At 36.8% G+C, this 27,577-nt stretch overlaps 1 protein-coding gene across 1 annotated transcript in view; it reads left to right on the top strand.

The window, feature by feature from the left end:
- MRPL3 (mitochondrial ribosomal protein L3) overlaps positions 1 to 26,818 on the top strand; it is a 57,569-nt gene extending 30,751 nt beyond the window's left edge. The window contains exons 7-10 of the mRNA XM_050777955.1: positions 1,470 to 1,578; positions 3,047 to 3,124; positions 4,638 to 4,715; positions 10,007 to 26,818. Of these exons, the coding sequence (XP_050633912.1) occupies positions 1,470 to 1,578; positions 3,047 to 3,124; positions 4,638 to 4,715; positions 10,007 to 10,159 (418 nt within the window). The 3' untranslated portion in view covers positions 10,160 to 26,818. The remainder of the gene's footprint in view (positions 1 to 1,469; positions 1,579 to 3,046; positions 3,125 to 4,637; positions 4,716 to 10,006) is intronic.
- Positions 26,819 to 27,577: the final 759 nt, after the last annotated feature.

The following is a 27,577-nucleotide window of genomic DNA, read 5'->3' as shown; positions in this document are numbered from 1 at the left end:
ATTAATTTTATATCCTGCAACTTTACTGAATTTATTCTAACACTTTTTTGGTGGAGTCTAGGATTTCCTATATATACCATCTGCAAATGGGACAACTTTACTTTCTCCTTTACAATTTGGATACCTTTTATTTCTTTATCTTGCCTAATTGCTCTAAGACTTCTAGCAGTGTTGAATGGAAGTGGTGAAAGTGGGCATACTTGTCTTGTTCCTGATCTTAGGGGAATAGCTGAAAGCATAACATCAGTATGTTTGTCATATGGCCTTTGTTGTTTCAAGCTACATACCTTTTATACCTAATATATTGAGCATTTCAGAAACAAACTTTAATAATGCTTGAGTTTTAGTTTTGTTTGCTTTCTACCTGGATCATGGGGTGTTCTTCTAAGTTAACAGAATTTGAAAATAGAGTGATTTCATTTTAAAAGGAGATTTTAGATAGTAAGAAATTATTACTCTCTGATTTTATTTCTCCATTTGTTTCTTCTCAACCCTGAGATGAAGATCCTTCTGATATCTTCTAAAATAAAATTTGTTCAGCATTTAGAGCATTATTTTTTTCTATTTAGTCCTCTATTATACTAGTATCTTTTACTGCCTAACACATTATCCTAAAACTTAATAGCTTAAAGTAAAAAACATTTATTATCTCAGTTTTCTGTGCTCAGCAATCCCATTATAACTTAGCTGGATGCCTCTGACTTGGGGTCTCTCCCAAGGCTGCAGTCAAGTATCAACCAGGGCTGTAGTCATGTCAGGGTTCTAACTGGGGAGACTCTATCTTCATACCCAGTAATAGGCCATTGGTGGACCTCAGCTCCTTCATTAATAGCTGGAGACATCCTTGTGGCTTGTCTCTCCATAGGACAGTTTACACTAACTGTGGAAGTTGGCTTCCTTCAGAGCCTGGCAAGCAAGAGAGTACCAAGATGGAAGCTACAATCTCTTTGTAACCAAATCTCAGAAGTGACATCTCATCACTTTTGCCATATTTTATTTATTAGAAGCAAGGGACTAGGTTCACCCAAATTCAAGGGGAGGGAATTAAGCAAGAGCATGAGTACCAGGAGGTGGTGATCTTTGGGTTCCATCTTAATGGCTGCTTGCCATATCTGTTCTAAGTACTTTGAAACTTCTAGAGCTTTTCCATTTTTACTGTGTCATCTTCACAGGATTAGGATGATAAAACTCCTGTTCAGATAAAATTCCCTGTGCTTAACTCGCTGGTGTCTCACAATCTTGAATTAATCATTTTATATAGAATTAGACTCCAGGAAGGGGTGCAGACCAGGACAGAGATAAAAGAATGTTTATTTGCAGTTTTACTTGTATAGCCTTTTCTAGTTACTTAGATAAGAAGCTTTGTTAAAACTCTAACAATAAAGTGTACCGTTGGTACTGGAAAGTGTACAATTGGGAATAGTCTATGCTCTTTTCATTATGTAAATTCTAACGTTTGTTTTGTTCAGTATTGGTAAAGGTTTTCAAGGAGTCGTGAAAAGATGGGGATTTAAAGGCCAGCCTGCTACGCATGGTCAAACGAAAACCCACAGGAGACCTGGAGCTATTTCAACTGGTGTGAGTATAACTAGTGAAGCTCTTTTTAATGCTAAATATTCAACTTCTGCACATGTAGTCCTCAGTCTATCCTTGATATGAAGTCACATAATTTTAGTCTGACACCGGGGGGCTCCAAGTACTTGTCACACTTTTATGGATCCTTGCCCCTCACTCATTTCCCAGAGCCAGACTAGAATTAGTTATATTCCACAAGGTTAGCTGAGCATCTGTAGTTTGACTGTAGATACCCTGAGTCTAAATTTAAAAGGTACTTTGTGCAAATGTTGAATTCAGTTTGTCTTTTGAATTAGTATCAGTTAGCAATTCTGAAATAATTTTCTGTGAATTGTAGGATTGAGCAGATAAGTAAATATATTGATAATGGAGCTAGGTTTCTCACTATTGGAAAAGGGCATTAAAGTTTGAAAATGGGAAAATTAAAATGAACCCTATAGTGTTGAATTCAAACTATAAGTATGCATATACTGCTTGGTGGGGGAGGGGAATGCATGCATGCACACAAGGAAAAATGTAACACACAGAGAAATAGAGGGATGTGTGTGTGTGTATATGCCTTAGTTCTGTCTACTGGAACATTGTAGTCATGTATAATGGAATATATTTGTAGAATGAATAAGAGTGATACTTAGTCTATAATACTCAGAATTGTCTTTTAAGCCTATTGGTTACATAGTAAACATATCTAATGCCATGATGAGGTATTTATCTAATGCCATGTTGATAAGTAACCAATATGTTGGTTACATATTAAACATATCTAATGCCATGATGAAGTTTCACCTGTTATTGTGAGAGCAGCTGATGGAAAAGTGTTTATATTCTGAGAATTCATGTATTGTAAGAAGCTGTTCCATTTTAGTCGTAATTCAGATTTGCTTCTTTAGATACAGAACTATCATCCATTATCAGAGCCAAAATCAGAGACTGTGTGAAGCTGTTAGATTTATATAAATCAGAGAAAACCAGGGCTAGACAAACTGAGTATTCCGATAACTAACTCTGTCCTTTAATATTTTGATCAAGGAAAGTAACATCTAATGCAAAGAGGAGTAGGACCATCCCAGCACCAGTTATATGGATGAAGTCCATTAAGTCAGTTAATGCAGAAGATGAGTTCAAAACAGGCCTGGCAGTCCATTTTTTTCTTTGAATGATGTGTCGGTGTGTCTGTATGCCCTTGTCCTTTTTTAATTCTTACCCAGTATTAGGTCAGTTGTTACTGAGTTTTTCTCCTAAATCTGTTTCTTAGTCTGTATTTATTTTGTCAGTCTAGTCTCATTTAGAAAGGAAATCCTCTAGGAGTAAATATGTCTGAATCCATATGTAGTTCCTTACTGGGACCTAGCTAAATAGGGGAAAAATAAAACATTTTAATAATTTATATTTTTAGTTTGCATTGTGGTTTGATCAGTTCTGTTTAAAATTGATAGTACTTAAAAGTGTTAACTTTAGTTTTCTCATTTAGGATATTGGCAGAGTCTGGCCTGGAACTAAAATGCCTGGAAAAATGGGAAACATATATAGGACAGCGTATGGACTGAAAGTAAGTTTTACAAGTGGTTCTTTTTAGGAACAGCTAAATTGTCTAAATGCAAAGGCAGCAGAATATGTATTTAATCTGTGTCTATGTACCATTGTTCTAATAGGCTTTAAAATTATTGAGGAAAAGAGGATACATGAATTGTGTGTGTGTGTGTACACTCTAGTTGTAGTCATAGTGGTAGTAATGGTAGTGTATATTTCAAGCCATGAAAAGTGCAGTCATTAAAGAGACAAAATTAGTAGTCCTCTCTTGGACCTGGAAGATTTTTACAAGATATTGTTGCATGAAAAAAATAAGTTTCAGAGCATTCACTTTAATACTCTTTATTGAGTAAAAGATTGAACAAAAGCTCTCTACATACGTATGTTGCTGTGCCATCATATAATCACAGAAGAGTGGAAGGGTATATACCAGGTTCTTGGATTATATATCAGATATGTATGTGTGGAAGTGGATGTAGGTAAGGAGAAGGAGAGTGGGAGACAATCAAAATAGGAGGAAACAATAGCACTACAAAAGGATTGTGATATACATCCATTTTTATAAAAAATATTTATGTGTATTTAAGAGAAGTTGGATTCAGTCTCTACCAATGAGAAATGTATCTAAGTAAAACTGAGTTATGCTATAATGGATGCTGTATAACTATATTTCTGTTAAGCAACTAATGTTTATATTTGTTTGCATATATGTTTTAAAGTGTAGAAAGTACAAAGAAGAAAATAAGCTACTCATAAGAACAGTACCCAAAGACAATTACTGGAAACATTTTGGTGCATATCCTCCCAGTCTCTATTTTGGATACGTTTTATATATAAATTTTGACCAGGAGAAGTTTTCAAATTTTGTATACTTAAACCTAAGATTTTTTTTACCCCTTCTATTACAATTGTACTCATCAGAGACCATCTATTTGCTATATTTTCATCCATTGTGTGATTTCAATTTCTGTAATATTTAATATTTATTCATTATTAGATAGGAGCCATGGGTCAAACTTGATTTCTTCTCCAAATATTTTATTTTCTCAGTACCATTTTTTGACCAATCATTCTTCCCCATTTATTAAGCTTTTTCTCCACATGAAGGTCTTTTGAGGACCATCTACTCAGTCTCCTTACTTTAGAAATTAGAATCGGTGAGGTCGCAGCTTCTCCAGCCTGTAGTTACAGCAAGGTAGTATTAACTAAAAATTAAATTAAATTAAATTTCCACTTGTTATTGTTAATGGTGCCAACAGAGTCCTTTGAGATATCCAAATAGTCTTGATCATTCAGTCACAGAGATCTCTATTTAAAATGAGAGTTTTCTACTACTTCCATAAGATATATCTGCTGTGGTCTTCTATTACAAGTCATCCATAGGACTTGAAGTTTTTCAATTCTTATTCAACATTCTGAAGCACTGATAAGATTATTTACTTTACAAGCAACTTCCATCCTTAGCTTTTAATAACATTGTTTGTTTTAATACAAGTATATCCTAAAATTTTTGGTTTTATTTCATGCTTTAGGTGTGGAGAATAAACACAAAGCACAACATAATCTATGTAAATGGCTCTGTACCTGGACATAAAAATTGCTTAGTAAAGGTAAGTATAAGTGTCTTCTTTTTTTTTCCTTTTTTTTTCTTTTTTTTTTGTTTCTTACTCGCAAGCTGACAAGTTACTGTCTTTATGTTCTATTGTTTATATGTGTGGATATTTGCCATAAAGTCTCCTTTGACTCATATATGTGACTTATAAATAAATGGCTGTTTTTTCACATGTTCTTTACTGAATCTTTCTGCTTTTTAGTAGCACCTGAGTGAAAAAAATGCACAAGATAACCTGTATTCTATTTCTGTAAAACCAAGAACCTGTAAAAAGGGTAAAGCTGTATATTAGTCCATCCTAATAGAATGGATGGACTCATAAAGAAATACCTGAGATTGGGTAATGTATAAATAAAAGAGGTTTAATTGGCTCGTGGTTCCATAGGCTGTACAGGAGGCATGGCTAGGGAGGCTTCAGGAAACTTACAATCATGGCAAAAGGGGAAGGAGAGACAGACATGTCTTACATGGCTGGAGCAGGAGGAAGACAGGGAAGAGGGAGGTGCTACATATTTTTAAACAAGATCTTGTGAGAACTCACTGTCACGAGAACAGTAAGGGGGAAGTCTGCCCCCATGATCCCAGTCGCTTCCCACCAGGCCCCTCTTCCAACATTGGGGATTACAATTTGACATGAGATTTGGGCGGAGACAAAAATCCAAACCGTATCAGGCCAGTAAGCAGAAAGATCTTCAGGAGTATGAGAAGGATATTTGGATAACTATTGCCAAAATAGCAGTATATCTTTGTCCTTCCAAAAGGAACATGTTAGCTTTTTTAAAGTGCCCCATCTACAAATGAATGGATAAAGTGTGTGTGTGTGTGTGTGTGTGTGTGTGTGTGTGTGTGTGTGTGTGTGTGTGTATGGCTGAAGAATATTCTAGAGAATACATACACACACTAAAATATTCTTCAGCCATAAAACAGAATAAATTGCTATTGTTTGTGGTGACGCGGATAAACCTGGAGGACATTATGTTAAGTATAATAAACTAGGCACAGAAAGACAAATATTGTATCTCACTTTTATGTGGAATCTGAAAAAGTTGATTTCATAGAAGTAGAGAGCAGAATGGTTTTACCAGAGGCTGGGGGAAAATAGTGGGGAGGAGAGCTGGGGGAGGTGGTCTACAAGCACAGTTAGTTAAGAAGAATACATTCCGGTGTTCTGTTATATAGTAAGGTGACTGACTATAGCTAATAGTAATGTATATTTCAATATAGCTAGAAGACAGGATTTTGAATGTTATCACCACAAAGAAATGATACATGTTTAAAGTAATAGATTTGCTAGTTATCCTCATTTGATCGTTATACAATGTATATATGTATTGAGACATCACACCGTGTCCCATATATATGTACAATTATGTGTCAATTATAAGTAAACCCTGCCCCCACTCCCCCCAAAAATGTTTTTTGACTTTTAAAAGAGTTACTTTGACAAACCAGAAATACATGAGGTAAAAATTGGAATCATCAAAAGTGGTTAAAGGTAGCCATTTGAGGAGGAGCTTTTTTATCATTACTAGCACACATGCTCTGATTACATCTTTAAGTGTTTTTCTTTAAAAAAAAAAAGTAAAAAATTTGTACGGATAGATACATTTTAAGAAAAACTCTTTAAGTTCTCAGAGACTTACTTCCATAAAATACAAAATAAATATTCTGCATGGGGTTTATTCCAACATAATACAAATTTTCTTACCTCTGAGTTTTGAATCTTCCATGCTGAAGATAAGTTTGTATTAGACATGATGTCACCTCTTCTCCAGAGTATATTATTCATTGATTTTCCAATGATAGCAGCAAAGAAATAGTGAAACTTAAACCTCTGACTTTTTAAACTCAGTGTTTCCTTATATATATTTTTTTCATTTCTAGGTTCCATTACTAGTATAAGGAATAATTTTTTGAAATCTTACAAGGAATAAGAGTTTTGCTTTTTAAAATTACCTTTCTGGGACACTTCACTTTACTGACTGGATTATTCTCGTTTTTCTTAAAGAAAAAAATGCATTTAAGCCAGGCCTGGTGGCTTGCATCTGTAATTCCAGCTACTCAGGAGGCTGAAGTGGGAGGATAGGATAACGTAGCCTCAGGAATTGGAGGCTGCAGTGAGCTATGATCACACCACTGCTTTCTAGCCTGGGCAACAGAGTGGAACCTAGCTTCTTTAAAAAAAAAAAAAAAAAGGAAAGAAAAATGCATTTGATGAACTTTTATAAGTTTTGTTTTTTCCTTAAGTTTGTGGGTTTTTAAGTTTAAGTAGATTTCTAGTCCCCAAGTAAGGCAGCCATACTTACAATGACAGGCAGTTGAAGCCAGAGGATTGTCATTGTACTTCCCATAGTATTTTGTCTTCATAATTCCTATGAAGACATATCTTCATATCCCTGGCCCCACATTTCAGATCACAGGTTATAAATAGCATAGTCTAATAAAGGAGAAGGATTATTTTTTGTAATAAAAGTATACTGGTCACCAGATTAATTTTTAAATGTCAAATCCTCCTTTTCTGCCCATTTTTCTACATACATGATTCTAGCCTGGTTTTCTAGCCGAACCTTACCATTGATTGCTGTGACTTCTCAAGTACTACTACAACATCTTCTCAAGTACTTCTACAATATCCCTGCCACCAGCAGAGATGAATGGTCAATTATCTTGAAAAACCATAGTACATACAATGACACTCTGATGTAGTTGTATAAATTAATAGTTGATAACCAGTAACATTTATTACTCAGATTTATCGCCTACTTCAATAAAAGGTTGCTTCCAAAAACTCCATTCACTCTCATAATTGATAATAGTTTGCCATCACTGAAGATACTCAGAAGATACACCAAAGAGTTCTGAAAGAGGAGTCTAAATACATTTTGAGAAACTGTGGCATCAGAACAATGTCCAGTCCCCTTTGAACTATTAACACACTAGTGAATATATTTTTAGCAAGTGTATTTATATAATAACTTATCCTTTAAAAAAATCTTTGAAATATGGTGCTTAAATAACTTTCTTTTGTAACCTTAAAGAATCTGCCCAGGCATTAATTAAATTATGAATTTGGGGAACATTTTGTAGGTTTGTGTTTTAAATGATAAAACTTGCTATGTCCTTTCACTCCATTATTTCCGTTCTTCCATTGATTCCATAGCAGGTAAATTAGTCCTTCCTTGCCCACGGGTTTTGAGCCATTTCCTAGTGGGCAGCCAACTTTGTTAACATCCACTCACGTCTTGGGAGCTTTTGTTTCCTCAGAGTACAGGGTTACCAATAACTTTTTTTTTTAAGATCCTAAAGTTTTTAAAGATAGTCTTAGAGATGACCAACCTGTTTAACTGTCTTGAGCTTTTTGTTTTGCTGTTCAGATTCACTAAATGTATTAATGAAGGCTAGAGAACTATTGTTTACAGCGTAATAAGTATAAATGTATGTTATAAAATACTGTTCATTCATGTTCATTCCTATGTCCTATATATAATTTATTTTCAGATTTGCCTGGTTTTTGTCTGCCCTTCCCCCATATTTTCTTAGAAGATTTAGACTGGTTTGCTGATAGACATAAAAAGAATGAGGTAGATAATTGAGGGAGTCCTGGTGCAGGCAGGGAAATAGTAAACCTGGGGTAAGATTAAATACAAAATACATTAATAGTAAACCTGGGGTAAGATTAAATACAAAATACAAAAATACATATGGACTGCAGACCTTTGGCCCTCAACTTTTGCACCACTGAGACAAAAATGGTTGAGATGAGATGTCATTAACGTTTCAGATCCATGAATTATAATACTTAGGTTTTATAAACAGTGCTTCTATTATCTAAAATATGTATCAGGTGTAATAGTTCTATAAAAGTGTGAAAGCAGCTGAGAAGTATCTCTTTGGGTCATTGATGACAATTTTTATTTCTCAAATTAGCACAGAAAGTTTTGTTGTAATTGGTTTTATTGGATTTTTTGCTTGGGATTTATTTTCAATCCTAAATACTGAGCAAATTTAAATTGGTAAGAATATGACTTTTTTCCCTTCTTAAAGTTCAACCCAAGATTAATGGATTGGGGGACAAAACTAAGCAAGTTTACTTTCTTCTGGGTAATGTACTCATAATTTCTTGAAACAATTTTAATAAGAGGGATTAAAGTAGATCTGTTTTTCTGTACCAGGCTGTTCCTAGCAGCTGTGTACCTTATTTCAACCAAATTATTCATTTCTTATTGCTAAAGTAATTATGCCTCATTTTACTCTGTGTATACAATTACATGTAAATTTTTTTAAATTTACTTATGAATGAAGGCTGTAGAATGAGTCAGAAGTTCTGAATAATCCAATATTTTCCAAAAATAAAACTCAACATTTTAGATCACATCAGTACCTATATTAAAATTGTTCAGTCTATGAATTCACAGATATAATTAGAATTTTTGAGAATATATAGAGTTAACAGAACTCTTATAGAGATTCATAGGTCTGTTACTGTTTTTGTTAAATATTATTCTGTCTTTAACTTCTCAGTAAGAATGTATGCTCTGACATACATCATGCTGCATTTATTGTGTATGAAGATAGGATTGGTTCTTGTTGCTCACACCTATAAGCAGAAAATGCACTAAGGCCTTGGGAATATTCAGTACTAAATCAAGGATGATATAAAATAGTTTCAACTTGATATATAAAATAATCTCAACTTAAAGGCCCTCACCCAAATTTGAAAATGCTGAAGAATTATCTTTAAATCTTCCATCAATGCAAGACTTTTTTTTTTTTTTTTTGACCATGTGACACAGAAATACAATCTTGTTTATTTGTTTTATTTGCTGGAGAAATGACTCTTTTGGTAGGGGAAGAAAAATGTAAGCTGATTTCCTTAATAAGAAGTGATATTTTTGATTATGTGCTCTGAGAGTTAAGACTAACAAAAATGCTAGTTTGTCAGGTCATTATATTTGAAAATGAATCCATATAAATGAAATTCAAGTCGTAATTTTAGAGTGTGATTTTATCCTGTGGGACAGTCCTAGAGATTCTTATAAGTTAAGATATAAATAATAATTGATGATTTTATCCTTATAGCTTGAGTTTCTGTTACTGGGTTAGTCAGATTTTTTAGAATTAAAGGAAAGCATTGACTGAGTTCTTTTTACTCTATATACGTAACAGTCATGTTACTCAACATTAGAAAATGTAGTAGCGGGTATTTCTTTGATTATGAATAATCGCTGAAAAGGCTACCTTTAAAGAACTTAATTCGTATCACTTACTACGATTTTTGCCTTCTCTCAGGTCAGAGATTCTAAACTGCCTGCATATAAGGATCTTGGTAAAAATCTACCATTCCCTACATATTTTCCTGATGGAGATGAAGAGGAACTGCCAGAAGATTTGTATGATGAAAACGTGTGTCAGCCTGGTGCACCTTCTATTACATTTGCCTAACATCTTTGGATGTGGCAGAACCTTACACATTCTGTGAGCTTTGATGAGCCAGAGTGATATAATCACCACCAGAAATCATATTCTTCTTTCTTAGTCACAACAAAATCAAACATGTCATCTTTGTCAAGGGCATAAATATATCATTCATACGCCCATTAAATTTTGTTGGAAAATTTGCCACATTAAGGCCGGGCGCGGTGGCTCACACCTGTAATCCCAGCACTTTGGGAGGCCAAGACGGGCGAATCACGAGGTCAGGAGATCGAGACCATCCTGGCTAACACAGTGAAACCCCGTCTCTACTAAAATACAAAAAAAATTAGCCGGGCGTGGTGGCGGGCGCCTGTTGTCCGTCCCAACTACTCTGGAGGCTGGGGCAGGAGAAGGGCGTGAACCCGGGAGGCGGAGCTTGTAGTGAGCCGAGATCGCGCCACTGCACTCCAGCCTGGGCGACAGAGCGAGACTCCGTCTCAAAAAAAAAAAAAAAAGAAAAGAAAATTTGCCACATTAAACATATGAGTTAGGTAGATTGGATTTGCTGAAATTGGTGTTTGACATATTGGTAAAATATTCATAATTTGTGGACTCGATTCTTTTTTACTGCATATTTCCCAAGTTATCTTAAGATGTCTATAAATTTAACTTTTATTAAAGTTTTGTCAATCTTTGTGAAATAGTGGTTGTGGAACAGTAGAAAACCATATGGGGACTATGGTGCAACCTATTTGGGTAAAGAAACCATTTGCTAAAATGGAGAAAGTAAATAGATTTTTATTTAAATTACAGAAACATATATGTTAAAGCCCAGTCAAAGGAAAGACAATCAAATCATAAATTATGGGTCCTGTTTACATTTTTGTTAGGAGAGGTGATGACTTTTTAGTTTTATCACTCAATTATAAGATCAATGTTGTTGTTGTTGTTTTGTTTGTTTGTTTTTTAGAAAGGGTTTTGCTCTGTTGCCCAGGCTGGAATGATCTTGGCTCACTGCAGCCACGACTTTGTGATCTCAAGTGATCCTTCCACCTCAGCCTCCCAAGTAGCTGGGACTATAGGTGCCCACCACCATGCCTGGCTAATATTTGTAATTTTTTGTAAAAATGGGGTCCCACTATGTTGCCTAGGGTAGTCTTGAGCTTCTGAGTTCAAGCTTTTTACCTTCCATGGCCTCCCAATTTGTTAGGATTACAGGTGTGAGCCACTGCATCCAGCCTACGTTTCAAAAAGAATTTATAATGATCTAAGATTGTATGTTCAGACTTATTAATCATGTATTAATCAAAATGCCAATGGTTTGTGGGTTTCTTTTTAATTGTATGAAATTAACATGTATTTACTCATGACTACTCATGACAAATAAGCTTAACCATGTGTATAAGCAGACCTCAGTTTAAATACTTGATTTCCTCTGAACCAAATTCTTTTTTTTTTTTTTTTTTTTTTTTTTTTTTTTTTTTTTTTTTTGAGACGGAGTCTCGCTCTGTCCCCCAGGCTGGAGTGCAATGGCGCGATCTCCGCTTACTGCAAGCTCCGCCTCCCGGGATCCCGCCATTCTCCTGCCTCAGCCTCCTGAGTAGCTGGGACTACAGGCACCCGCCATCGCGCCCGGCTAATTTTTTTGTATTTTTGGTAGAGACGGGGTTTCACCGTGTTAGCCAGGATGGTCTCGATCTCCTGACCTTGTGATCCGCCCGCCTCGGCCTCCCAAAGTGCTGGGATTACAGGCGTGAGCCGCCGCGCCCGGCCAAATTCTTAATTCACATCACCCAATAGGTTTGTTAGTCACAGTGTTAGATCTCCATGTGATATACTATCCTGGTTGTATCACATTTTTCACTTTAAATCCAAAGATAGCCACATTTTTAAAATGTTTTTATTTATACTTTATCTTATTTCATTAAAAATATATGGCAATTGATATGAAATCCACTCAGTAAAATAGAAAAACAAGAGAAAAATATTTAGGATAATGTAAGTTAGAATAGGCGGTATTTGGGGGAAGGAATAGCGTCAATGTCATATAGATGAGCAGGCTATGCTGTGCAGAGTTGTTATATTCAGATCGTTTGGTTTTGAGCTTCCTGGGTGCTAAAGTAAAACATTATTTGTTACTGTTCGTTATTCATGAGTTTGAATAGTGATAATAATATAGACTGTCATAGTCTTTAACTGGAGTAGATTACATTTAAAACCACCACACCATATTTGGTTAAAAAAATATATCAAACTAGAAATTTGTTGACTTGTTAAAAGTTATCTCTAGTAATCATCATATACAAGGGTAAAATGCTAGAAGAATTCTTTTCAGGGATCAAACAAGGATATCCTCTACAACTTCTATTCCATAGTATTCTTGGGTGCCTTAGCCAGTGCAGTAAGACAAGCAAAGGTAATGAGATAAATTGGAAAGTAGGAGCAAATCTCATTATTTGTAAGAAATATTTACCTAGAAGATGAAAGGTAGACAACTGACAAGCTATCAGAACCAATAGAGTTGAAAAAAGTAACAGTACAAGATTAATATACAAACATATAGCAATATTTTATGGGAAAATGGATATTATTTATAATAACAATTAAAAATCACCTAGGAAAAGCCTAACAAGAAATATGCTAGGGTCTTATGTCCTTTTTTGAAAGATAAGAAAACATCAGTAATGGAGAAGAATATCACGGCCATGAATGGAAGGTTATATTGTAAATAATTCATTTATTTCAATCCTGTTTTAAAACTCTCAACAGGACTTAGAGCTGGTCAAACTGATTCTAAAATTCACGTGAAAGTGTAAATTCAAGAATAGCCACTACTTCAAATGTTACACATTAGTTAGATATGCCCCCATACTATGCTTAGGAACTTATACAGACATACATTAGAGATATTGTGGGTTTGGTTTCAGACCACGGCAATAAATCAAATATCACAATAAAGCAAATCACAAAATTTTTAGTTTCCTGATGCATATATAAGTTACACTGAAGTCTATAATGTGTTTCAATAGCATTATATCTTTAAAAATATACATAACTTAATTTTAAAATATTGTCAGAAAATGCCAAAGATCTTCTGAGCCCTTAGCAAGTTGTAATCTTTTTAGTGGTAGAGGGTCTTGCCTCAAAGTTGATGCTGACTGATCAGGGTGGTAGTTTCTGGAAGGTTGGGTGACTGTGGCAGTTTCTTAGCATAAGGCAATGGACTTTGCCACTTGATTGACTCTTCCTGTCACAAAAGATTTCCGTGTAGCATGGAGTGCTGCTTGGTAGCATTTTGCCCACAGTAGAACTTTGTTCAAAGTTTGAGTCAATCCTCATACCCTGCTGCTGCTTCACAACTAAATTTACGGAATTTTCTAAATCCTTTGTTGTCATTTCAACAGCGTTCACAGCATCTTCACCCTAAGTAGATCCTATCTCAAGAAACCACTTTCTTTACTCATCCATAAGAAGCACCTCCTTATCTGTTCAAGTTTTAGCATGAGATTACAGCAATTCAGTCACATCTTCAGGCTCCACTTCTGCAGTTCATTCCTCCACTGGAGCCTTGAACCCCTCAGAGCCACTCTTGAGAGTTGGAATCAACTTCCAAACACCTGTTAATGTTGATATTTTTACTTTCTCCCATGAATCGTGAATGTTCTTAATGGCATCTAAAATGGCGAATCCTTTCCTGAAGGATTATAGCAACTTTATATATTAAGGACTATGTCTACTGTAACCTTACAAAACATGTTTCTTAAATGATTAGAGTTTGAAAGTCACAGTTACACATTTATGCATGGACTACAGAATAGATGTGTTAGGCATGGAAACATTATTCTTGTAAATCTTCATCAGAGCTCTTGACTAACTTAGGTGCATTGTCAGTGAGCTGTTATCTTGTGAGACAAATGGACAGTTATTTCTGGGAGAACATAAAATCTTTTTCCTGCATTATTTGTGAAAAATGAATCAGTATATGAAAGTAGCCAGTTGCCCAGACATAAGATGTTTTGACGAAGGCAGGGAACCTTCTGCACTTAAAGAGCCTGCCCCAAACTTACCACCTTCTTTCACTATAGTTGGTGGTCTGTAGATCTGTTTTTGAGTTTTAAAGTAACAATTCTGATCACCTTTTGGGATTACAAATATGATCCCTGTCTTCTAGAATAAGGGAACAAAACTTTCACTCTCATCTGCCAACCCCAACCAGTCCCCATTGCCAGCAGCTTCTACAGATACATATCCTTTGAAGAGGATCCAGACTCCATTCTGACAAACTGAGTGGCCCAGATGGACTGGGTCCTTCTCTCCAGTTGTGGAATACCTAAACCAGTCTGCCTAGTCCAACACTACAAAATGTGATTTCCCAAGAACTTTAGGGTTACCATTTCTGGCTACAGCACAGGCATTTTGCCTCAGCAGCTGTCCTCAAATGTTCAGCTCAGAAATGGAAATCTGCCTACTGTAGATAGGGAGTACATGGTTCCAATACTCTCCTGCTCAACTCTGTGCATCCCAGGCAGTACTAGAAGCCTGCTCTTGAGCAGTGCTGACCGCTGGACAGATATGATGGCAATTCAGTTCTCAGCAGTGGAGCCATCCTGGGCCTGAGTTGAGCTTGAGTTTGATTTACTATTTTAGATTTTGTCTTGAAATGGAGAACCTTTTTGTAATTAAACTTCATTCAAACTAGACATTTGTTCCAGCATCCTTGGTACTAGCTATTTGGAATAAAATATGGAAATACTGAACTTTGTATAATTCTGTAAGCCTTAGAGAGGCCTACAGATTAAGGGATACTTTAAGAGTTACACTACTGGTCATCCTTCCTCTCCAAGACCTTTATCCTACCTGCTAGGGCAGCCGAAGCTGAAATGCAAATGTTAATTCGTCCTATTTCCACAGTGGCCCCTGGCATGGATAATTGGATGATGCCAGCTGTCACAAGCTATAAATGAAAGTATTTCTTACAGCAAGTATAAGGATATACTTTACAAGAGTATTAAGCATTTCAGAGTCAGTAGTGCTTTCGCAGTCTTTAATGGTGAGGTACAAATCTGCTTTTCAACTTTCCTCAAGGGATGGAATATAAGGATGACCTTTACAGCTGATTTACAAAGGTAAATTTGCAGATGGGACCTGACCATGTTTCAGCACATATGGAGAAATGTGTATAGAACTATAGCCTGTTTTTCTAGTGTAAAGAGTGTTAGGACACAGTCACACACACGGAAGTTGAATTCGTACTTAGGGTTCCTCATATGCAGAATGAATTCTGTTAGTCTGTAGGCTTACTTGCCTTACATCCGGTAGCTTATTTTGTTTTACTACTACTACTACTACTACTAATAATAATAATAATAAAAACCCTCTTTGAGAAAGAATGTGTCAGAGTGAAGTCTCTCCTGATTCCAGCAAGATTGAACCTACGCCCTAAATCATTCCCCGGAGAGAGAGAGACTGTTGGCTGTGTCACAGTGAAAACCCATTATGGGAAAAGAGCAGCATTCAGATTGCTGACTCTGAACCTGCTGTTTGGACCTCTGGGATGAATACCTTCAAATGTTTGTGATATTCCTCATTTTTGTCAGAATAGAAACACATTGTGGGCTTCCTGTGGCACTGAGTCTTGCAAAATTGTTTTCTAGCCTGGAGTGTGATGTGCTTCTACTAGCTATATTATTTTTCTATGGCTGATTCTTTTCCCTTGGTAGGATGTGTGTGATTCTAAAAGTGCCTTTTACTGCTGGTTTTGCCTGAAGGCCACCACTTGGGAAGTTTTCTCCACTTTTGCAGGAACTATGGCAAGAAGAATGTTATATTTCTATTATGGTACTTACCATGATACTGCTTATCATGCTTTTAGGAATAGTTTTATAGTGGAGCCTTTTCATAATGAGGTAGGGCATGTTGCTGATAACTTTTACTGAACTGCTGAACCAAGAGAGTGAAGACAGGCAGACAGAAGCAAGTCACTATGCTATGAGGCCACCTTGGGCAAACATCTTCAATAGCTTTATTTTATTTTTATTTTTATTTATTTATTTATTGAGGCAGAGTTTTGCTCTTGTTGCCCAGGCTGGAGTGCAAGGGCATCATCTCAGCTCACCACAACCTCCACCTCCCGGGTTCAAGCAATTCTGCTGCCTCAGCCTCCCGAGTAGCTGGGATTACAGGCATGCGCCACCACATCCGGCTAATTTTTCTATTTTTAGTAGAGATGGGGTTTCTCCATGTTGGTCAGGCTGGTCTCGAACTCCTGACCTCAGGTGATCTGCCCACCTTAGCATCCCAAAGTGTTGGGATTAAAGGCTTGAGCCACCATGCCTGGCCTTCAATAGCTTTATAATCATGTGTTACTTCATAGCTACCTGTTTTCTAAATGGGAAGAAGTTCTTCACATGAGAGTTTATTTTACTAGTGATAGATAAAGCTTCTACTCTCTTCAGGGACTTTCCTTAAAGTTGACTTTACTGTAACAACAGACATTTCTTCAGTTTTCAGTTTTATTGCTATTTCTGCTAGAACACCTTATCCACCACCTTGGCCCCATAAATGATAGTGGTCTCTCAAAGCATGCCCTACCAGGCAAATGAAGACTGCCATTCAGACTTTGCCTCCAGCAATTACCTAGGATTCCCTGGAATGAGAGGACTCAGTGTCATTATCCCCTCCAGAAAACAGTCAGTCCTGAGCGTGCAGGGTTGCCAGCCTCAATTTCATCATTTGCTTTTCTGCTTTTAAATGTTTGCAAACAACCACAGTCCATGTCACATGTTTTATTCTTTTTAGATTAATGAGGTGGCCTGTTCAAGTTAGACAGGCCATATTAATCTCAGTGAATGCGGTCCTTAGCACCACAGAAGCAAACAAATGATTTTAACTGGACAAAGTCTTGGCATAGTAGGTGCATAATTGTTGCTTTTTGAATTTGACTGGAGAGAGTGAGAGTTGTGATTTTGATTCTCCAAAAGCAGACTCTATGAGCACCAAGTATATTTTAGGTCATTTAGAAAGTTTGTTGTTTGAACAGATGAGGATAAGACATCAATTTTTGACACTGCACCAAATCTGCTTTATTTCAAAAGGAACTAACTAAACACTTCATCACAGAAGTCCTGACAAAGATGCATGGATGGCTATATTAACAAGATTGTGTCAGGATGAATAATAATACATGGCTGTACTGAGAATCCAACGTAAATTTCCTTATGTAAAATAGTGATTTGTTTAAATGGTGAAGCGAAGATAGCATTGGAGCTGTTGGCTGACTGTCCCTTTTTTTCTGTTAACTGCAGAAGCACTGAATCTGATGCCCTACCTTGTGGGGTAATGGTGTGCTTATCTCCCCCTCTTCAAACAGTTTGGCACGTTGCTAATAACAGCCAGCCTACTGCTAAAATATCATCAATGACAGAACAGAAGAAATGGATATTTAGGAAAACATAAAGCTGAGGAAGTAGGCCAAAAAAAAAAAGGGCTGATAGAAAGCAAATAAAGGAAAGATCTATAATATTGGGGCAGGCAGCATCTCCCTGCTTGCAGGGTAATTTTATTTAGCTAGTAACCAACAAGGACGCCTGCCATGGGAAGAAGGTGTGATTTTGTGATTTAATGATCCAAAGCCCATTTTTAGACACCACTTAGCCATAAAGAGGCCCAAAGGTTCTGTGGCCCAGGAGTCGTTGAGATAAGTATTTATGACAAGGTCCACCCAAACACAAGGGAACACAGGAAGGGGGCATGTCAGGCACAGGGAATTTTCACAATGGCTTACAAAGGCAAGTCTTACCCTCACCTAACACAGTAATTCTCCACACTGGCTGCATGTTAGATCCCCACAGAAGAGCTTTTAAAATTCCCAGTCCAATATTCTTGGAATTTGGAGAGTAGGAGACCCAGTCATCAGTGGTTTTTAAAGCTCCCCAGTTAAATATTTAACTCCCCTGTTTGAAGAGGGGCAGATGGGCCGAGATTAAGAACTAGTGACCTAAAGCAACATGATGTATAGACAGGCAAATCATTCGTGGAACTCAGGCCAGTGAATTGGCCATCTCCCTAAAACAATTCAAATTGGAGAAAATTCTGTACAAATGTAATAATAGTGATGTTTTATATGTGTATAGTATTTTATATTTTAAGGTGTTTTATGTTCGTGTGAGGGTGCGCTCAGGAAAATGCTTAGCATCTTGTAAAACTGTGCAAATGTTAGATATCATCAACCCAGTATTATAATTGAGAAAACAAGCAGAGTGCAAGTGTAGGACTTATTTGGAGTCTCACGAAAGAAGTGACTGGCAGAGCCTAAAATTGGGGCACTGGACACTTTCGTATATTCTTCTATCCTGGGAATCATGATTTCCTTTGAAGAATGCTGTAAAATGTTGACCATATTTTTGTCTGTTATGAACTGTGATTGGCCTCACACAGAAATAATGAATTCTTTTAGGTTGCTTTTGGGATGTGTTACTTTGGTATCTCAAATCAGTAATATAATCACAAGTGAAACAAACTGTCAATCTTGTCTAAAGTTTTTAAGTTAGGGTTGTCCTGCATCTGCACCAAGTATCAAAGGTTTAAGAAAGAGTACTGAGAGGGAAAATTGAGAATGAAGAAAATTTTATCCATTAACTTAGTTTCTGTTTTTATAAACTGGGATAGATTGAGATTGTTATTTTCTTTTTATGGCTGAATGTTTTGGTACAACTCCAGATAAACTGGTGTGGAGATGGATAATCTTGAGTATAGGATAACATTGCACCAGCAGATTCCTAACGGTTGACTTAGTAATCAATGGATCCCTCTTCCCAGGCCTCATCAGGGCCCCTCTTCCTTAATACTTGAAGTTTTGAGTCAAAACTACATGGCATTTATTGAACACCCACTGTCAGATGTTTTATACATGGTCTGTCATTTAATCCTCAACCACCCTACCAGGTAGTTGTTACCTTTGCTTCATAGATGAAGAACATTGAGACTCAAAGATTATGTAACTTTTCTGAATCTAATATCTAGTGAGTGGCTAACTAAGACTAAGCGCTAAACGTTGCCTCTGCACTTCAAGTCATTCGTTCTGGGAAGAGCCCCAGCTTCCAGTTGCCCAAGTTTCCTAGCCATTCTGGTGAATGCTGCTGCATAAGCCCTCTCTTAAGCTTTGGGTAGAGATGAATCCCCTCCCCCGTGTCATACCCGAAGACATGGCATAGACAAATTTTCTGGGAGACAGTTTCTCTCATGTATCTAAAAGAAAAGAAAGTGTGCATTGTGTCCTTTAAGTTCTCCACCTCCCTTTTCTCCCATTACCTGAGCCAGGAAGAGAGTTGAAAGAAGATTGCCAGAGCTTGAATGAGGGTGGGCCAATTCACCTACTGGACTGCAGAACTCTGGGGGATGCCATTCCTATTTATATTTGAGTGAAATTGCATATTTTTCAGGGCTGTCTTCACCATCCTCAAAGGGGAAAAGGGTTGAGTATGTATTGGAGGGGTTGAGTGCTGTTGAGGATAAATTAAAAATAAGGAAAACATTTACCCATTCACTCCAGGTTGCTGGTCAAGATGGTCATATGTACCCTCTCAACCAACTCCAAAATTAGACTTGAGCAAGAGTCCTGGGCCTAACAGTTATTGATTAGACCTGGAAATAGCTCTGAGCAGTAAAACGTGAAACTTGTTTGTTTGTTTTTTTAATCTTGGAAATTTTTCCTTATTAGTATACAGAGCTACATCTGAAGGCTCTAGGGGAGGATTCTTTTTGCCTCTTTCAGCTTTGTGGGGACTCCAGTCTTTCCTTGGCTTGTGGCTGCCTCTGTTTTCACATGGCCTTCTCGAAACTTTCTTTAAGAAGACAAATTCTTAGTTTCTGGAATATCAAAGAAGTCATATAAGCCACAACTGCTGAGTCATCTAAGGATTGATTCCAAATTTAATTAAAGAGAGTTCTTGCAGCTTTTTCAGGACGATGTTCCAATTTTCTCTCCACCTAACAAAGTGGTAAGGTACATTGGACAGGACAGAGAGGCACTCTTGACTTCTGCATGTCTCTTCGTGGACAGGCAGACCTAGGAAGAATATCCATGGATGACTCATTTCTCCTCTTGATAAATTAGGTTGATCTGACCAACTTTAAGAAATCCTGTAGTGATCCTTTTCTCTTACTTTAAGCAGAAAGTGTCTGAATGTCGTGTTGCCCTTAAAGCATAACATTACTTATGTATTTCCCAGCTGAGAATGCATAACCTGGATCTAATCATTGAGAGATATTAAATTCCGCCAAAAGAAAAAAATGTATTTCTCCACACTCCTTGGTGGCCTCACATGTACACATCCCCAGGGTTCACCCACCCCCTGACCTTGACCCCTCCTTGTGAGCTCAAAAAAAAATAGAGAAGAGGATGTATTCCTCAGAATGTCAAATGTGTGTCTTTTATGGCAAATCAAACCACCTTTCAAAAGAGAGGAAAGGCAGACTTGGTAGCGCGCCTTTGACCCTCTCTCAAAAAAAAAAGACAGGAAGGAAGGAAGGGAGATCAACTGGAGGCTTTTGCGAGTGGCTGATTTGAAACTGGAACTGTAATTCTTAGGTTCCACTTTAGTTTACTTAAATTTACTCCCTCCCATTTATCCAGAAGGAGTTGGACATGATAAATGTGCATTGAACTCTTGTTTACCAAAGATTTAACCTCAGGAAGATAGGAAAATACTTGAGGTCATGTTTCCCAATACTTCCTTGTGGGAAGGAAGGATGAAGAAAAGAAGGAGAAATAAATTATGGCCTGGGAACATCTCTTTAAACTACAGATAGAGCCTAGAGCTAGAATTAGCACTGCAGAGCAGTTATGCCCCCCATTTCTCGCTGCTATGAATGATGCTTCCATCTGAGGGTTCAAGCCTAGTCTGATAGACAAGTGATCTAGGCCACATCCCAGGGTCTCTGATTCTGCCAGTGCTTCTAGTAACACAAACTGATGCTTCTAAACAGAGATGACAGACTCCTTAGAGATGGTGAAAAGCTGTTAAAGGCTAAAGAAGGAGCAGCATGCACGTTGAACCCATTCATTGTAGTTTTCACTGGTGTCTGATAATCTTAATCGCTTATTGCAGAACACAGAAAGCCAAGGTCTGCATGCTTTCAATTGATGCCATGGAAGTCCCTGGCTTTTCCAGGTAGTTCTGTCCTATGGGGCAGAATATAGAGAGTGGAACTCTGAGGAAAAGTCTCCAGATTTTAAATTACATTTTTCTCAAGAGAATTTTTTGTAAATGTATGACATACTGGCATTTCCTTTTTGTGTCTAGTTTTCCTAGACTGTAAATTAGCAAATTATGAATTAATCATACAACATTAAATCTCATCAAACTATTAATAATTTTCCAACAAGCACTTTACTACCTGCTGTGTTAAGCAGGGCTTCCTATTATTATTTCATCCACCTAATTATTTTACTTGCTTTTTCTGGTCTGGTTTCCCTTCTGCATCTCCATGTCTAGTACAGTGCCTGGCAAATGAAATCTAGAACTTCTAGAAGGTTTATTTGGTAAATGGATGAAATGAACATAGAATCTTCTTCCTCTTCATCTTTTTATTTCTTTGATTATTTTGTTTGATTTTCTCTTGGTTGACTTCAACACCATGGTGATACTCTTGTAAAAGTTTAAGATCATTCTAGAATCTTACAAGCCAATAGCACATCCACGTGCCCTATGCGTATTACAGAAGATATGTCCATTAGAAATGTTGGTCAGATTAAAACTTTAATAAAGGGAGAGCAGACCTGTTGCTGATGAAGAGACTGCATACCACAAAATTCCCTGTTATTTCTAAGCTAATTTGTAGGTTCAGCACATTGCCATCTTCCACCAGCATTGAGGAGAGCCATGAGTAGAAAAGGCATGGGGGGTATAATTTTGTAAAAGTGGTTCTAAAATTCACCCAGAATAATATGTAATAGGAGCAAGATGTATCTAACCATAGACTCTGTCTTAAGAATGAACAAAGTGCATGTGGTACTGGCACAACAATAAGTAGATTTTAAAAATAGAACAAGTACAGAAAAATACTTTTAAAGGTCAGCTTACTAATTTTAAACTTGGAAAACAGGAATCCAGAGTTCATGTAAATAATAATAAATAAACAGGAGAAAAGGGAGGACTGTCCATTACAGTAGAATGTTGAGTACCAACTAGTAAATATAGTAGGGGTGTTAGAGTTGGAAAATCCAACTTTATTATTAACTTTATTATCATTTTGCAACCATCATGAGAAAGATTGGTTCAGATAAGAATCATCAATGGATACTACACCTAGGATTAGGGAGGGATAGATTTTGTTGGGGAGCAGGATATGTGTATGGTCTTAAAGTGTCTCCCCACAGCTTGCTTATTAGTTGAAAGAGGAAAATCATAACTATTACAATGATTACTAAGTGAACAAAATTAATATGTCAGATGAGGGACATATGAACATCATGTGTCACCAGATGTGAGACACCAAAGATATAACATCACTTATGTAATATCCCAGCTGGAAATGCATAACCCAGATCTAATCATTAAGAAGTATCAGGCAAATCCCACCAAAAGAAAAAAAGAGAATTTCTTCAAAAATGTTAAGTGTCATAAAAGACCAAACAAAAGACTATATATACCAGATTAAAAGAGATTAGAGAGCTATGACAACTAAATGTAATACCTGATGCTAGACCGAATCCTGTATTGGATCAATTGGTAAATCCAGAATATGTACTTTAGATAAAAATATGTTATCAATGTTTACTTGATAACCCTCCTGTGGTTATATAAGAGAAACTCTTATTTTTAGAAAATGCACACTGAAGGTATATAGAGGTAAACAGCTATGGGATATACAACTTAGTTACTCTCAAATGTTCAAGAAGAGGCTCAGAAAAAAATATTTAGGTAGATGATAGAAATATAAAGGTAGGTAGTAAAGTAAATAATAAAGCAAATAGAGGCAAAATATTACCAATACATAAATCTGGGCAAAGGGCATATGAATGCACTCTACTATGATTGCAACTTGTGTGTAAGTTTGAAATTATTTCTAAAGTTTAGGAATACATACAGTTATGGTTCCATTTATATGAAGTTCAAGAATAGGCAAAACTAATATTTTATATGAAGTTCAAGAACAGGCAAAACTAATATGTAATACTAGAGATCAGAATTGAAATTGGCAAGTTACTTCCACAGAAGAGAGGATATTGACTGGGAAGGAGCTCACAGGAGCCATCTGTGATTTTGGAAATGCTCTGTATCTCTATCTGGGTAATGACTACATGAGTGTATATGTTTACATGTAAAATTTTATTGTGTTCACTTAAAACTTATGCACTTATATATGCTATACCTCAATTCAAAATGAATTTAAAATATTTTTTATTAATTGTCTGTTAAGAGCAAGTCGTGTATGGAAGGGTGGAAATGGAATGTGAAGGGTATAATGAAGGGCTGTCAGATGGGCTCAAAGTGAGTAATAGAATGGTGCCAAAGAAAAACTTCAAAATTTGCTTCAGAACTTTATAAATGAAGCAACTATTTTAAAGTACCATAGAACCATGCACAATAGAATAATAATAATATACCTTTACCCACCATTGCTGAAGGGATTCTAAGTCAGAGAAGGATTGTCAGAAGAGTTGGTTAGGAAAGATATCCAGGAGACTTGAGCTAGGATTTGAAAGGAAGTTTAGAAGTTGGAGGGAAAGGGAAATATACAGCATACTTCTTCCAAATTTATCTTCTTTGACCATTTATGTAAGCTTTTAGGTTTGTGAGGACTTCATTTGAGACTAGTTTGGTCTTCTTTTTAATGCACGAATATAGAACTAAAACATTACACCTATAAGATAAAGAAATGAATGAACATCTCTCTCTGAGAAGAGGCTTTTAAAAAGGACTGTAGTGATAGATTCTCAAAACATGAGGCTTCGAGATAAGGCTGGCACCTACCAAGTCAACATACTCAAATCAGCATTTATGGAGGACCCTCTCCCATGTCCTGGTCATTATAATAACTCTGGGGAGATCATGATGTGGAGCTCATAGCCCCTGCCCTCCAGGAGCTTATATACTCATAGGATTATGTAACAGAATAATGCTAAGAATGGCAAGTTGGGACTTCTGGTAAACAAAGTGAAATGAGATCATGTTTTTTTGCACCTCCTCTGCTTCAAAACATAGCAGTGATAAATTAAGTATAAAAATAGACATAGCCATGTTTCACAACAAGATAAACCATAAAAGGAAAAAAATAAAACATAAAGCAGAGAATAAACTGAAGCACAAGACTCTTAGGGCATAGGTAAGAAGAAAAATGGTGCCAGTGGGATTTAAGGGGACCAAAATGCTTCACCCAAGAGGAGAGACCAAAGCCAAACTTGTTGCATGAAGCCAGAGGTTCAGAAGGAATTTAATCACTCCGGTATCTGCATCAAATTGAAGACAAAAAAGAAAAACTGTACTGTTGCCTATCGCATTTGCTTGCCTGGGGATGTGGGAGATCACCTTTGAAATTTTATGACCCCTAAGAGATAAACTAAGTTTTCATTGGCTCAGTAACAGGAATTGCAAAGTCTTCAGTATCACCGAAGGTCAGGATTCCTTGAGGCCATTTTGTACTGCGGCTCAGAAGCCAGATGGAAGCAACTATGCAAACATCAAATAAGGACAGATGTGCATTGAAATATAAAGACAAATAGAAAATACTGCTTTTTTTTTTTTTTTTTTTTTTTTTTGAGACAGAATCTCGCTCTATCGCCCAGGCTGGAGTACAGTGGCACAATCTTGGCCCACTGCAACCTCCACCTCCTGGGTTCAAGCAGAGCTCCTGCCTCAGCCTCCTGAGTAGCTGGGACTACAGGCGCATGCCACCATGCCTGGCTAATTTGTGGTTTTTTTAGTAGAGACAGGGTTTCACCATTTTAGCCAGGATGGTCTCGATCTCCTGACCTCGTGATCCACCTGCCTCGGCCTCCCAAAGTGCTGGGATTACAGGCATGAGCCACCGTGCGCAGCTCAGAAAATACATTTTTCAAGAGGAAATAAAATCTCTCCCATTCAAAATCCAAATTCTAAAACATAAAAAATCAATGCAAAGAAAGAGCCAATATGGGCCAGGAGTGGTGGCTCATGCCTATAATCCCAGCACTTTGGGAGGCCAAGACAGGTGGATCACTTGAGGTCAGGAGCTCGAGACCAGCCTGGCCAAAACGGTGAAACCCTGTCTTTACTAAAAATACAAAAATTAGCTGGGCATGGTGGAGGGCACCTATAATCTCAGCTACTCAGGAGGTTGAAGCAGGAGAATAACTTGAACCCAGAAGGCAGAGGTTGCAGTGAGTCAAGATCGCACCATTGCACTGACAGAGCAAGACTCTGTCTCAAAAAGAAAAAAAGCCAGTATGATCAACAGAACAAATGTCTTTCATATAAAATTAATTTATGCAAGAGTTCAACAAAAATCTTAATATGTTTAGGATGCTGCTATGGTCTAAATATGTCTTCCTAAAATTAATATGTTAAAACTTAACTGCCGATGTGATAATAATAAGAGGTGGTACCTTTAGAAGGTGATTAAATGATGAGGACAAGCCCTCATGAACAAGATTAACACCCTTATAAAAGAGGTTCCAGGGAGCTGATTGCCCATTTTTCCATGTGAAGACACAGAAAGAAGTGATATCTTGGAAGCAGAGAGCAGCCCTCACCAGACACCAAATCTGCCAACACCTTGATTTTTAACTGTTCAGCCTGCAGAACTGTGAATAAAAATAAATTTCTCTTCTTTATAAATTACCCAATCTTAGATATTTTTATAGCAGTAGGAGTGAACTAAAACAGATGCTCAAGGAGATAAATAAAAGTAAATTTTATTCAACATAGCAAGAAATTACAAAATAAAAATAGGCAGATAGGAAACAAGAATGGATTTCTATGAAGAATTTTAAATGCTAGAAATGAAAAAACTCAATATCTAATACAAACTTTAGATGACTAAAAGGAGAATTAAGAAAAAAGATAGTACTGAGACAGTCATACAAACTATAATAAATGTAAATGGATTAAATTTACCTATAAAATATAGAGATTGTGAGATTAAAGAAATACCAGCTGGATGTCATTAATGAGAGACCTCCTAAAACCGCAAAGAAAGGTTTAAAGTATTTTGAAAGGAAAACTATGTGTACCAAGAAAATATTAACAAAAAGAAAGCTGATTGTAGCAACACTGACATCAGACTATGTCAAATTTAAACAAAAACTGTTAGTAGAGATAAACAGGAACACTAAATAATAATACAAAGAAAAAAATGGGCTGGGTGCAATGGCTTATGCCTGTAATTCCAGTACCTTTGGAGGCCAAGGTGGGAGGATAACTTGAGCCCAGGAGCTTGGGACCAGCATGAGCAACATAGCAAGACCCCCATCTCTACCAAAAAAAAAAAAAAATTAGCTGGTCATGGTGGCATGCACCTGTAGTCCTAGCTTCTTGGGAGGCTCGGTGGGAGGATCACTTAAGCCCAAGAGTTCAAGGTTACAGTGAGCTATGATCACGTCATCATACTCCATCCTGAGCAACAGAGTTAGACCCTGTTCCTTTAAAAAAAAAAAAAAAAGTGAAATATTTTATCAACAGCTTTTATAGTTACTACATGTGGACACAGACAATTTCATGTACACCAGCAGCAGACTAGGCTACTCTGACCATGATGTAGCAAGACAAAAACAAGGTCTCTCTAAAGTTGTGTCCAAAAAGAAAAAACAAGAACAATCCAACCCATTAAAAATGACCAAATATCCCCCTCATTTAGCTAATATGAGTGACTACTTGTTTACAAATTACAGCCTTTAATTTGCTTTATTCCTCTCATCTCCTATATAAAAATTATTAAGGCGTAATAGAATTGTTCCCACTTCTAGACAGCACTCAATTCAGAGCAAAACAACACTTTGAATTCTCTCCCACATGACCTAACACAAGTTCATAGCCTGTAAACAACCTTACCCTAACACATTGTTTCTGAAATGACTCATGGCCTCTTTTGGTGTGGTATTTTCCTTACTGCAGCAAGCCACTGAAGGAACTGTTTAATTATGGTATATTCCTTATGGTCTTTGGCTAGAGGATATTGGTAGCTCCATTTAACACATAAGAAAACAGGCACAGAAAGGTTAAGTAACTCAGTTACATGGGATATTGGGCTACAAACAGTGGTCCTCAATCCTGACTGAACATCAAATTCTTTAGAGATAGGGCAAAGGTATTCATATATTTTAAAAGCTCCTTACAGTGATATGCAGCCAAGATTAGAAAACATAGATGATGTCTATAGCAGTACCTCTCAAACTTTCACCTCCCTGTTGATCACTTGAGAACTAGTTAAATAAAATGCAGATTCAGATTCAGTAATTTTGGGTGG

Source organism: Macaca thibetana, chromosome 2 (genome assembly GCF_024542745.1).
Source record: "Macaca thibetana thibetana isolate TM-01 chromosome 2, ASM2454274v1, whole genome shotgun sequence".
NCBI lineage: Eukaryota > Metazoa > Chordata > Mammalia > Primates > Cercopithecidae > Macaca > Macaca thibetana.
This window is presented reverse-complemented; position numbering and strand designations above follow the sequence as displayed.